General features: G+C 35.7%; 1 protein-coding gene across 1 annotated transcript in view; it reads left to right on the forward strand.

The window, feature by feature from the left end:
* Window positions 1-14,435, forward strand: part of GLIS1 (GLIS family zinc finger 1) — a 290,507-nt gene that overhangs the window by 129,785 nt on the left and 146,287 nt on the right. The window contains exon 5 of the mRNA XM_087719642.1: window positions 8,112-9,207. Within this exon, the coding sequence (XP_087575768.1) occupies window positions 8,112-9,207 (1,096 nt within the window). The remainder of the gene's footprint in view (window positions 1-8,111; window positions 9,208-14,435) is intronic.

Below are 14,435 nucleotides of genomic sequence, written 5' to 3' on the forward strand. Positions count from 1 at the left end.
ACAGGTATCCAAAGATATGACTAATTGGAGTAGCAAACAATTGTCTCTGATGGGCAGGATCGCGACAGTCAAGACTTATGTATTACCAAAATTTTTGTTTTTGTTTCAAACGGCACCAACTAAATTGGACAAAATTTTTTTTAAATCCTTGGAGACAATAGTGACACAGTTTATATGGCAAGGCAAGAAAGCACGAATTAAAGCCCAAACTTTACAAAAACGCAGAGAACTGGGAGGCTTCGGAGTACCCAACTGGGAAGCATACTATAACGCAGCAATCATGACATGGGTGAAAGATTGGGTGATGCTGAATAGAAGGCGCCTATTGGCTATAGAGGGACATGACCTCCCCCAGGGATGGCATGCCTCCCTCTGGCAAGAAAGAGACACCCCCCATAGGTACTTCATGGGACATTATATTCGGAAGATTTTGATGGGGGTCTGGGAAAAAATGAGGAAAAAATATTATCTTAGGGTTCCGTGTTGGTTGGCACCATTAGAAGCCTTAACGCATCCGAGTTTATTTAATTGGACAAGAAACATAACATATAAAGATATTATGACAGAAGAGGGCAACATAAAAACAAAGATGGAATTAGAGCAACAGGGCAGGAATTTGGAATGGTGGGAATATTTACAGGTTAGAAACAGGTTTAAAAGTGATAAGGCACGTTTCGGGATCTACCCAAACCCTCAGGGGCTAGATAAGATCTTGTTTGGTGGAGACAAAAAAATGTTATCGAAGATCTACCAATTTTTGACCTGCCACGATACTAATGAAGAGATGGACAAAAGCCTTCTAACAGTATGGGAGAGAAACCTAGGTTATGAAATTGAAATGGGCAAATGGTGGGATCTATGGAGTAAGACCATTAAACTTACAACATCCACTGCATTCAAAGAAAACATATACAAGATGGTTTATAGGTGGCACTTCCCCCCAACGAGGTTAGCTAAGATGTTTCCTGGGTTATCTCCATTGTGTTGGAAATGTGGAAGAAAGGATGGCACATTCTACCATATTTGGTGGTCCTGTACTGAGGCCACGAAATATTGGAAAAGGATTAAAAAATGGTTAAAAGAGGTTACCGGGGCAAACATTGAATGGAGACCTGAGAACCTGTTACTAAGCATCAAACCAGATAACATAAGTAGTTCAATATGGCATTTGAGCCTGCATATAATTGTGGCCGCAAGAATAACCTATGCACAATTTTGGAAATCCACCACTATACCGCCGGAAGACGCATTAATTAAAAAGATCTACGAATGTGCAGAAATGGATAGAATGACGGGTTGGCTGAGGGACAAAGGAGAAACAGAACATTATCTTAGCTGGAACCTATGGTATATGTGGGCGACTAGGAGAACAGCAGGGACTTAAAATGGGGAAAGTTAACATAAGTACTGTAATAGATCCCTGAATCTTGCAATGAGAAGATGTGGCTTAGAGATCTAATAATTGAGGAAAGAAAGAAAAACTGGGCTGTGAATGACTGTCACCGTGGGGGGGAGGAGGGGGGGTTGTATGTCTAAAACGGTATCTGTATCTGTATGTTTTACTTTATATTGTTATGTATGATTTGTCTTGTTTATGTCGTTGTATTTATGTCGCTGTATTGTGTTTTTCTGTTTTTTAAAGGTAATGTTTAATAAAAACTATATTTAAAAAAAAAAAAAAAAAAGAAACAGAAATGGTAGAGCCTCTTAAGGAACTATTTAACAGAATTCAATTGGAAGGAAGTGTACCTCCATCTTGGAGAACAGCCTTCCTCTCCTTGATTCTGAAAGAAGATCAAGATCTCAGCCAGCCAAAAAATTATAGGACTATATCACTACTCAATACAGATTATAAAATTTTTGCTAAAATATTAGCAAATAGGTTGATGTTAGTTATACAACAAGTGATCCACAATGATCAATCTGGTTTTATACAAGGGAGACAGATGAAAAGTAATGTAAGACAAATTGTTAATATATTGGCGTATCTGGGAAAGAACAACCAAGTCCCCTCAGCGCTCATATTCTTGGACGCAGAGAAAGCATTTGATCGAGTGAATTGGCAATTTTTAATGAAAATAATACAAAAGATGCAAATTGGAGAGCATTTCACACAATTTATCAAGGCAATATACCAGGAACAAACAGCACAAATTATAGTTAATGGTAGTTTAACAGAACCTTTTAAAATTGAAAAAGGAACAAGATAGGGGTGTCCCCTATCGCCATTATTGTTTATCTTAACTCTGGAGTTATTGTTGAATAAAATACGGGGGTCAGATGATTTACAGGGAATTAAGATTAGTCATTATGAATATAAATTATGAGCATTTGCAGACGACTTGCTTGTAACTTTAACTCAACTGGGAAAATCAACTATGGCTTTAATGAACATAATTAATCAATATAGTCAAGTATCTGGGTTCAAAATAAATCTAGGAAAAACAAAGATGATAGTTAAAAATAGGAAGCCCAAGTTATTATGGTAGGTTTATCAAGGGATGTCCCCATTGGAAGATGAAAGAGACTGCAAATTAATTGGGTTTCAAGTCAACATAAATTTGTTATTAGAGATCATAGCTATATTAAAAGAGAGGCATATTACTGATTTTTCAAGTTTAATTCAGTCTGCAGATAGTCCTCGATTTATGACCACAATTGAGACCAAAATTTATGCTGCTAAGTGAAACATTTGTTAAGGGAGTTTTGCCTCATATTTTGACCTTTTTGCCACAGTTGTTTAAGTCAATCATTGCAGTTGTTAAGTTAAAAACATAATTTATAAGAGAATCTGGATTTCCTATTGACTTTGCTTGTCAGAAGATCGTAAAAGGTGATCATTTGACCTGCAAGCATCACAAGTACTATTCCATTGCCAAGCTTCTGAATTTTGATCAAATGACCAAGGGGATGCTGCAACAGTGTGAAAAACAGTCATAAGTCACCTTTTTCAGTGCTGTTGTAACTTTGAATGGCTACTAAATTAACTGTTGTAAGTAGTGGATTATCTGTATAGTGTTCTTATGAATTCACAGTGTGAATAGTTGACAAACCAAACTTCAAAAAGTGAAATCCAAGAAGTAATTGATGGCTGAATGTGACTTGTGATCTGTGCTTGTAATTGATAGTCTCAGCCTAATTTCATCACTTGTGTTTAGAGTTTTAGAAAGCTTCTGCAAACATGACTGCACCCGGCATTCCTAGATAATGCTGGTAATATGGTTGTGGCTTGGCAAAACATCTAATAAACACTGTCTAGTGCTGAAACAACCACTTTTTTCTAATATGGATCCAAGGAACACATTAATATCTTTGTGTTTAACACTAGTTTGATATAATTTTTCTGTTTAGGCTTTCCCTTGATTGATTAATCAAAATTTTAAGTGTAAAAATACTCTATAGATTATCTCACAGCAGCAATATATTACTAGGATTATATAACATCAGTACCAGCAGTGCTTTTCATTAATATTGTAAACACAATTTTAGTGCTGGTTTCTTTAGGGACCAACTTGTGCACCATCGCCCTACAACTCATAGTAAATGGAGACAAATGAATCCATCCTCTTTACATTGTACTTGTTACTTCCGTTTGGTACAATCATTTCATCTGTCAGTTCGTCCCATTATTTCTGTCAGCCTGCCTGACACTTCCTACCCTATGAAATCCAACACTGCATATGTGTTGTAAAATATTCTTATGCTGCATGCTAAGATGAAACCAAATCTGCAACAAAGTTAAGAAAGAAAAATGTAAGTGCACTTCGATTGTGTAAAATACCTTGAAACTTTATCTGATGGTAGCTGATTCAGGGCTTAAAATTTATTTTTGCCAAATGACACTTAAATGGCAAATGTTAGGCCCGCACACTGCTTTGGATTCAAAGGCCAAAAGAGACTGCAGACGGCATCTCCATGACCCTGGAAAAAGCTGTAGCTGCTTTAAGAAGCTGCAGATGGCTCTGGGACACTCCAAAATATCTTCTTGCCTTGGAATCTTAAGCACTGCACAGCTGTAGTAAATGTCTCTAGAATAGATGAAGGCGAGGAAGATGTTGACATTTTCTGTCAGCTTCTACATTGCCTTATGTTAAACACAACCCTTAAGCTGTTTTCTTTAGTCTATTTCCTAGGATTTGAAATCTATCTAAAAGTGAGTGAGTATCCTAAAAATAAGGACCATATTTATAATGATGTCATATAGGGATCAACATCTTTTCCCACCTACCATATCTCTGTTTTAAACATGCTTTTTTAATATTTAGTAGAGTAGAACGCTCTGCCTTAGGTAGCTTTGCCAACAATTTCAGGACATATTTTTCTGTCTTTTTTTTTTGCTTGAAATTTCAGACCATACAATTCACTAGTGCTTGTTAATAAAGAATGCTAGCAGAGTATTTGATTGGCTATATTTATCTTCAAGCCAAAAGCCATTACAAATTAAAAAAATAATGGAGTTTTGTTAATACCTGTTACCAGCTATTTTGGTGGAGAGGTGGATACTTTAAAAAAATAGTGTATAATTACTTATAAATAAATTCAAGAAAATGTCCTATCAGAGGTTAAAAACAAACATATATGGTTGCGGCTATTGTCAGCATCCCTTAAATTTATAGCTCATTCAAAATTTAAGATTTGCAATATAGAAGAAGAAATGAAATAATTTGAATACATGATATTTTGCTGTGCTTGTTTGATCATTCCTGGAAATTTCTTCTGACCATTCCAGTTAATTTCTATTATTTATCTTTGAACTCTAGAAGAACAAGGCAAAACCTAAAAAAAATATTCGGTGTATATTGTAGCTAGAAAAAAATGGATGTTATCAACAAAATCATCTATTTTTCCTAATGTGCTCAAATCATTTTCCTTTTCTCATTCCTTCTTAATTTAAGAATAATATTCCACATATACAGTAGCTGTTTATTCTCTTTTTCTATACATTCATCTAATAGAATTCAAAAGTGTACTTCTGCTTTAGTACAGGAAGTACTCAACTTACAAACATTTGTTTAGTGACTGTTTAAAATTATAACAGCAGTGGAAAAAGTGACATGATCATTTTTTACATTTATGACCATTGCAGCATCCCACGGTTACATGATCATAATTTGGATTTTTAAAAACTATAGTGTATTTATCACAGTTGCAGTGTCCCTAGTCATGTGAACATCATTTGTGACCTAATAAGCAAAGTCAGTCTGGGGGCCAGCTTTACCGTTTACAACTGCAGTGATTTGCTTAACAACTGTGGCAGGAAAGGTGGTAAAATGTCGCAAAACTTCCTTAACTGTCTTGCTTAGCAATGGACATTTTGGACTCCGTTGTGGTCGTAAATCAAGGACTATCTGCATGTTGCAAAACATGATGTCCAGAAGTCTTGACTAATCTAGGAAATTTATATTCTCAAATTTAACAATTGTTTGCTTTATTGTTGCTCTAATGAGAATCATAAGACTTTTAGGAAAGGTTCACTAGTACCGATGTCAGGTTCCATGAAGCTGGAAAGATCAAGGCAATAAGAATAATACACATTTCAATAAGGTATCTTTGATGACAGCATGGGGGACTGGGGAGGAGGGAGCTATCTTACAAAATCTTGGAAACATGGAATCTTGAAATTTTCCATCCTTACGTAATCATTCAGATAGTCTCTTTGAAAGACTTCTGCCGAGGTTTGGGTCATCTTGACTGAGTTACTGTTTTTGAGATAAATTGTCAGTAAACTCACCTTTAACACTTATTTCTTTATGTCTATTGTGCTTTCCTTCTTTTCTCTGCCTCCCCATAACCTTTCACAAAAGGTGTCAGGGTTTGTATCATAATCATATGGTTAGGTGAGGTCTTGAGGGGCTATCCAAACAAGTGTTTTTCAAACTTGGCAGCTTAAAATATGTGGACTTCAATTCCCAGAATACCCTAGCCAGCAAGAGTTGAAATCCCATCTTACACATCTTAATGTCATGAAATTTGAAAAACATTGATCTAAACCAGGGGTGTGAAACTGGCAGCCGGATATGCGTAGCCATGCCGACCCCAGCTCCTTAAAGGGAAAACATGTCGCGTGACGGCAACGTGATATGGCGAGTTTCACACCCATGATCTTAACCAGTCTACAATTTAATTAATGTAGAATCCACTGGAACATCTCTGAGAGATGACCATCTAGACCCCATTTGAAGACCTCTAGGAAAGGAAAACCCACCACTTCATTTGATATATATTTTTTCTATTAAATGACATTTCTTCATAGGACAGCTTTCTAGATGTGTAGCATAAACCTGTTTCCTTGCAATTTTGACTTATTAGTTCTGAACTTGAATCTCTGAGCAATAAAGAGAAAGTCTACTTCCTCTTCCTTATGACAGCTCTTAAGATCTTTGAAGGCCGCTATCATATCTTCCCTAGGTCTTCCCTAGGAAAAATATCCAGATTCATCACAGGACTAGATTTCTAGGTAGTTGACTACCTGGATTTGTTCCAGTTTGTTTCTTATTTTTCAGTTGTGATACCTAGGATTGGATAAGGGCATTCCAGGTAGGATATGACTAGGGCAGAATAGAACCACAATGACATCTCATAAACTGGACTGTGTGCTTCTGCAGTAGCATTTGCTTTTTTAGCAGCTGCATCATACTGCTGGTTCATATTTAACTTGTGGTTGAAAAGGACACCCAGATCCTTTTCACATGTAATATTTCTATGCCAGGGTCTATGATTATTCTATACATATGCCTTTCATTTTTGTTACCCAGATGTAACATTGCACAACTCGATGTTATTACAATTTTTTTCAAAGTCACCGTGCTTTTTATACTATGATGTGGTAGCAAATCCCATGCCCCAAACAGCTGAAACCATTAATCTGTAAGAATGGAGGATTGATCTTCTTCCTACTGGTGGAACCATGTCATTTTGCAGAGGCTACCTCACAGTGGTAAATTAACAACTTTAGCCAGTTGTCTGTCAGTAAAAATTTAGGGCTGTCTGATGTGTTTTCATCTAAGACTTTGGCAGTTTCTTACTTATTTGAACAGTGTCTAGGACCAGAATGGGTAGATTTGTGAGTGAGTCTACCCAGTTTTGGCCTGTAACGTAAGGACAAATTACATATTTGTTCTTCCTGAAGATAGTATAAAGCAGTGTTCAGAAGGGAGGAAATGTAAGTGAGGGAATATTTATCTTTTTAAAGAAGCTGCTTCAGATTGGAAACTCTTCCAAATAGAGAGAGAGAGAAGAGAGACCGAGGGGGGGCAGGAGAGGGAGGGAGGAACAGACAGACAGACAGAACTTATGAATAGATGTATCTTCAAATCAAAACGTGTAGTTAAGAATACTGCCACCTACTTCTGAATTGTATTTGTACTGCATGCAAGCTTATTAATCTTAATGCTAGTCTTTCATGAAATTGGCTACAAGTCACTGATTGGGGAAAATTTAAAAAATGCTTTTTATAGTAGTAAATAAAGTAGTAAATTTCAGAAGGTCTCAACAAGCACTAAGTTTTTAACCTATTACATGTATTAATTGATGAGATACAGTACTTTTAATCTGTTCCATATCCAACCTGCGTCTTCATAACTGTTTTGTCTTCTTGCCCCCATTTCAGTTTCAATATTAACACCGGTTTAGCCACTTCATAATCTGATGATGTGAGCAACAATAATTTTACAGCTTTATTAAATGGCTAATAAAATTGGTTAATCATATAATGTGATACCAGAGTCCTAAAATAAACGAAACATTGTTTCTGCTTGATCTGAACTAAATTGTACTATGGGAAAGCTCTGAAAATGACTAATACTCTATATTTTGTCTATATTATCTGTTGAATCTACAGCTTGCTTTAAATATATGCATTTTGCAAACTGTTGTAGTGGTACTTTAGTTAGTATGAGTGCAGTTTTCTCACACCTTCCCAGAGATAGTACTCTTTTTTATTGCTAGTGAGGAAGCATTCAAAAATGTTCAAATGCAGATAGTGCAATAGAGGGAAAGCATACACAAGAATTCAGCCCAATCCGTTCTTAAAAGTTTAATTGATGTTGCACCTTGCACGGAAATGCTAAATTCTCAACATGCTAGTGATGATCCATGAAACTGTGTTGCAGGCCTCTCCAATTCCAAGAGTCGGCAGATTCTACCACTCCGTGCATGAATGGAAGTCACACTACTCAGCATATAAAACAGGAGTGCTTGGGTGATTATAAGGGCGTATCTGAGGTTTCTGCACACAGAAGGATTACTGACGGAATGGAACTGAAAGGCTCAGGCGGCCTTCATCTTGAAGTTGACCACAATAGCCTTACCAATTCACTTTCATCGCAATTGTTTAATAATGAACATAGCCCCTCCCTGGGCTCCTTGTCACTCAACAGCCCTCACCATTCAAGTCGACAACAGGCAAGTAACCTGAAGAAGAGATGCATCTCTGTGCTGCCATCTTCTGCTGATGGGATTGATATTACAACTATCATCCGCACATCCCAGACCTCGCTGGTTACCTGTGTGAATGGACTGTGGACTAATTCAGCTGGTGTTTCCTCTTCTCCTAGAGAGATCACTCTTCATAGTGCTCAGAAACCCTCTCACCCCCAGTCCTGCTCGCAATCTGGGAACCACTGCCACATTCCTTCCCCTTCAGTATGCCTTGTCCCTGTTTCCACTGAAACTATCCGAGGGGACTGTGACCATTCCCCAATGCAGCACACAGGAGAAAATGCAAGCTTCTGCTTTATAATGAATACTGCTTCTGCTCCTCAGCCAGATATTTTACACAGCAAACAGAAGTTGAATTTCTTAAAACAAGAACCACTTGATGAATATACTTCTGCCTCCAGTCTTTTTCAGCATCACCAAGAGCTGCCACCACCTTATCATTTACATGAGCAGCAAAACCACATTCAAGGGGCACTAACACATTTACAGGCCTCTATGTCTCCAAAGTCTCTTCAGATGAGTGAAGGTGATGAGCAGGAGGCCAGCAGGGGTAAGCAGATCTGTCGATGGATTGATTGTAGTGCTGTGTATGATCAGCAAGATGAATTGGTTCGGCACATAGAAAAGACTCATATTGATCAAAGGAAAGGAGAAGACTTCACTTGCTTCTGGACAGGCTGTGTTCGTCGGTATAAACCTTTCAATGCTCGTTACAAGTTGCTAATCCATATGAGAGTTCATTCAGGAGAAAAACCAAACAAGTGTATGGTAAGTCTGCAATGTATTTATTTGACTGGAAATACTCTGGGCTTGCTCCCCCCCCCACTTTTCTGCCTTCTAAAATATTCTTCCAGTAGGAATTATAGGGTTTTATGTAACCTGTATAGTGATATTATGAAGCAGTAATCTTATCTTAAAAACCAGCTGCTCTTTTATTACACAATATTCTTTTATGCTATTACCCTATAGTAATGCTTCATTTTGTGTTTTTTTTTTAGAGGAAATAACAAATTTAGCTTTTAAATACAAATGGTTTGTATTTGAAAAGGCCACTGAAAAATTAACAGGACATTCAAAGCAGTTTGGAAGAGTTAAACATAGTGGAGAGTCACTGTGCCTTGGGTGATATTTTAAATCAAGAAATATGGAGCACATTTTAATGCTTTCCCCCCAGTTTGCTTTTGAACAGTATCCCAACTGAGCAGAAACTTTTGAAATGATAGATGGCAGAAAGAAAGACAACCCTAGTAATTATTATTAATGACTAAAATTGAGCATCTAATATAACTTTCAGGATGGATTTCATTTAACACACACATATATATATATAGATATATAAAAACAGTTTTCAGAAGAGAGCTATTGTAGCTGTTTTTCTCTGATCAGGCAGATCTAAGCTATACCATAATGCCAACATGTTGAGAGAAGCATTTTCTCTGGTTGAAATATTAGTTATGTGGTAAATTAAAATAAAAACTAATGATTTGCAGTTCAGTGGCAATAATATGAACCTCTTAATAAAGTAAGTAACCACAAAGCAGGATTGGAACAAGCTTCCAAACTCCGTTGTGAAATACAGAATGTTTGTTTGCTACCCAAATTGTATTGTTTACAAAGGAATAACTCTACTAAATGTCATCAAGAAGGACCACTTTGAAGAATTGGTGTTTATTCATAGGATTGTGGTTGAGTGTGTTTTGGAAAAACAAATACCCCCTAAGTATAATACTGGTCAGATTTTGAAGTGAGAGTTATTCTTTTCAAACTAAGATGTACTTTATATTGAAGGGGTATATGGTAGTGTTGTTGGACTTATTTTCCCCAAATGCTGTTCCTAAGAAGCAAAGTCTTACGGTTAGAAATAACGTTGAGATGTTCTTAACTCTGATGAGAATACGTTCCTGACAGCCTTATTTTCCCATAGTCCTGTTTATGCAGATGATCGTATTAGAAAGTGAAATAAATAAATAATTAAAGTACTGTATGGGGTTTCTTCTACTCATGGAATAGTTCATAATGCCTCATTACCCATGTACTTTGTTTTTATACACTGTGTGCTTTTTGTATATTAGTATTTATCTATTTTTCTACTCTAAATATTCCTACATAATTTATTACCTAATATAATGCCCAATATATTGAATGCTATATTTTCAAAAGATTAAAACAACAGGGATTTTGCTTATTATCCATCCCATCCTAAACTATTTTATGTATATAACAACCTTTAAATCTTTCCATTGACCTCATACTGGTAAATTATGTGTCTTATATACTCATGACAAGAATCCAAGCATAATAAAGTAGTACACATAACTTTCCACTGCAGTAGATGTTGTTATTGCATTTAGAAAAACATTAAGATTGTAAGAATTGTCACTAACACTAAGCAGCACAAATAGTTTGTGTACAGACAGGGGAAGAATCAGACGTATATTCAAATCTTCAGTTTCATTATGTCTTAATAAGATAATTGTGCTGTATTTCTAAGTCAGAAATATGAAACTATGGAAATATGTCGATTTTTCAACAGTGTGTGTGTGTGGCACACTGGAGGTTGCTTTTAAAAGGTATATGAAAACAGTCCTCACTGTTTTAAAAGTATAATTTAAAAACAAAATTACAGATGAAACTTTGGTGAAAGGTGGAACAGAATTATGGAATTATTTAATAACAGAAAACATGCTGTATATTTTTTCCTCTAATGTGTACATTTGGCACTTATTATGTGGCAGTTTTTAATGTTACCTGTCTATTCAGTTATGTCACACAAATCTTTATGTGATTATGGTTACCTCATATAATGGGTAATACTGGAAGAATTTATAATTGTAAATTGGACTGTAGACACTTATAAATAGTGTATTAGTCTATGGGTCTAGATATTAGGCTACTTCAAGTGTAAGCAAACAATTGTCAGTAGTGTAGTCAATTCAGTATATTTGAATGGGTATTTTGTCTGATCAGAATTGAGTTTTTATGTAGTATTACAAAATAAATGCTTGGTGTCCTGTTTTTTTAATGACTGTAGAAGAATTACTAGTAAACTATTAAAATACATTTAGTTTTAAAAGGGAAAGGAGAAGTTAAATATTTAAAATAATTAAAGTTTTTTTTTTACAGTCCAGCAGCTCCAAAGTAAACCACAATTGTAGATGATCAAAATGGATTTTCTTTAAATATTAGCTTAATTAAAAATACTTTTAAAATCTTAATTCTTAAACTAAGGAAGCAGTGAGCAAACTGCTTGAAAAAATAGTGTTGGTTAGGAGTTTATTTACAGGCTGAAATGTAATTATGGTTTATCGTGTTTTTGTGCAATTCAAATTTAAAGAATAATCATTTTGCAAATATCAATTTTCATTTAAAAATAAGACTTGTTTTTTTAGAAAATCTAAATTAAATGTACTCTCATGATTTTTCTTGGAAGATGCTCCCCTTCCCAATTGTTTCCAGTGTCTTTTGAAACAACATTATTGCTTTATTTGAAACTGGGTATTTTCCCAGTCTGATCAACATTGTTTGTTGGTTAAATATGTGTTGAACAGATTCAAGGGAAGCTGACAGCAAGTAGCTTGCTGTCTGCATATATAAAAGCTCCTTTCTATGTAAAATTATTAATTTCTTATGACAGTCTTTGCTACTATGTACTGTAATAGACAAAGGAATTTTGGAATTTAGGCTACTTGAGAACAGGAAATTCATGAGACATTTTGATTGAAAAGTAAATGGTCCACTAAAATGGCACTTAATCCTTTTATTATCTTCCAACAGCAGTTTCCACAATGTATTTTCATGAGGTAAGCTTCCCCTTCAGTCCAACTGTAATACTCATCATTACAGCTGGTTTAAATTTAGACAGTATGTTCCCTTCTCAGCAACAGAGAGTGGGAAAAGTGGAACACAAATTATCATAAAGGCATTATTGATATTTTTGAGTTCCCTGGATTTGTTGCCAAAATTTATATTTTTATATTTTCAGTTAAAATATATAATTGATGTATTCTTTTTTCAACATTGTTTCCTTTCATTTATGTGGGGTTATGTTATGCTTTGCTTTTGTTCGTTCTTTCTTTATTCTTTGAGCTGTGTAAGTAGTCTGAAGGAAACTACCTAATCTCTTTGCAATATCCTGTTATGCTTCATATATAGCTTGTGTTATTTTAGTTTTATTAAATTTGGTGCTCATCTGCATTATAATCAGAAAGATAGCTAACAAAAATAATGATGCAATGCCTTTAAAACCTGAACTTTTGAAAGATTAATTTGATGCTTTTTTATATTTGATGTTCCAGACTATAGGAATTTTGATTTGTCTGAGAACAAAAATTAGACCGCTTAAATGTTTTCAAGTTTAAAAAAGAACCCTTACTTTTTGCCCTACCATTGTTTTGCATAATAAGTGTGAAGCAACCATTTCATCCCAGAATGAACCTAATATTATACAAAAGTGGCTAAGTTCTTGCTTGTGAGTGTAATTAAGTTATTTCACTTAAAAAACACATGTGAGTATGCTGGACTTTATTCTTCATCCTTTAAGCCAAATAATAAATTGTACTGAAATATTTAATAGTCATCATATTACTATTTAAGTAACAATTTATAATACTTATTAAATTCAATGTTTACATCAAACAGATTAATAGGTAGTATGATGCAAAAAGAAACTTTTTGGATAGCAAATAACATGTTTAGTTACTTCTCATATCCACATGATAGTCACATGACATCCACATGATATGCTATTTGCAGGAATAGGCAAGTGCCCAATTTCTGATGAACAAATACCTCAGTTTCTGTCATCTATACAAGTGACTCTTTTATTGATGGCCTCGTGTAGCAACCATTTGCAGTACAACCATGAAGAAAAGGTAACTTTATGATCCATCCTTGCATTTACAACCTTTGCATATCTGTAATGCAAAGGAAAGCTGAAGTTGCAATTTCACAATGTCTGCTTTGCTTATTGACCAAGTTGTCAGTCCCAATTATGATCACTAAACGAGGATTACCATAAAACCAAATTTCTGTTAAATACATCAGATTTTTTCCAGCTATAATCTACCTATATGGGAGATATTATCCCATATATTATGCCCCCTTTCCCCCTAGAGAGTGGGTTAACAAGTCCAGCAGAGCATTAAATGTTCCAGTAATTGGATCCAGTGGAATTGATGGCTCTGCAGATTTTTTTTTTAATTGGGATTTATACAGGTGGTCCTCAACTTATGACTGGCCACTTAGTGACCATTCAAATTTCCAACAGACTCCCAACAGCTACTTATGACTCAGTTCCAAGAGCTGAACATCAGTGGTGGGATTCAAAAAATTTTACTATCGATTTTGTGGGTGTGGCTTGGTGAGTGTGGCATGGCTTGGTGGCGTGACGGGGGAAAGGATACTGTAAAATCTCCATTCCCACCCCACTCCAGGGAAAGGATACTGTAAAATCTCCATTCCCTGCCCACTCCAGGAGAAGGTTACTGCAAAATCCCCATTTCATCCCGATCAGCTGGGATTCAGGAGGCAGAGAATAGATGGGGGCGGGGCCAGTCAGAGGTAGTATTTACCGGTTCTCCGAACTGCTAAAAATTTCCGCTACTGGTTTTCCAGAACCTGTTGAATACCATCTTTGCTGCACATGCGCGCATGCAGACATATTCTTTCTTTCTTTCTTTCTTTCTTTCTTTCTTTCTTTCTTTCTTTCTTTCTTTCTTTCTTTCTTTCTTTCTCTCTTTCTCTCTTTCTCTCTTTCTCTCTCTCTCTCTCTCTCTCTCTCTCTCTCTCTCTCTCTCTCACACACACACACACACACACACACACACACACACACACGATTGCATTTGAGGTGTTTGGCAACTATCACACCTTATGACCAGTTGCAGAATTCTGTAGTCACATGACTGTGATTTATAACATTTTTGCCAGTTTCCAGCCTTTTTTGGCTTGTTTCCAGCAAAATATAGCCCATAAGAAGACATTGATTCGCTTAACAA

Source organism: Thamnophis sirtalis, unplaced genomic scaffold (assembly GCF_051295495.1).
Source record: "Thamnophis sirtalis isolate CommonGarterSnake01/CBP01778 unplaced genomic scaffold, rThaSir2_p1.2 scaffold_7, whole genome shotgun sequence".
NCBI classification, from domain to species: Eukaryota; Metazoa; Chordata; class Lepidosauria; order Squamata; family Natricidae; genus Thamnophis; species Thamnophis sirtalis.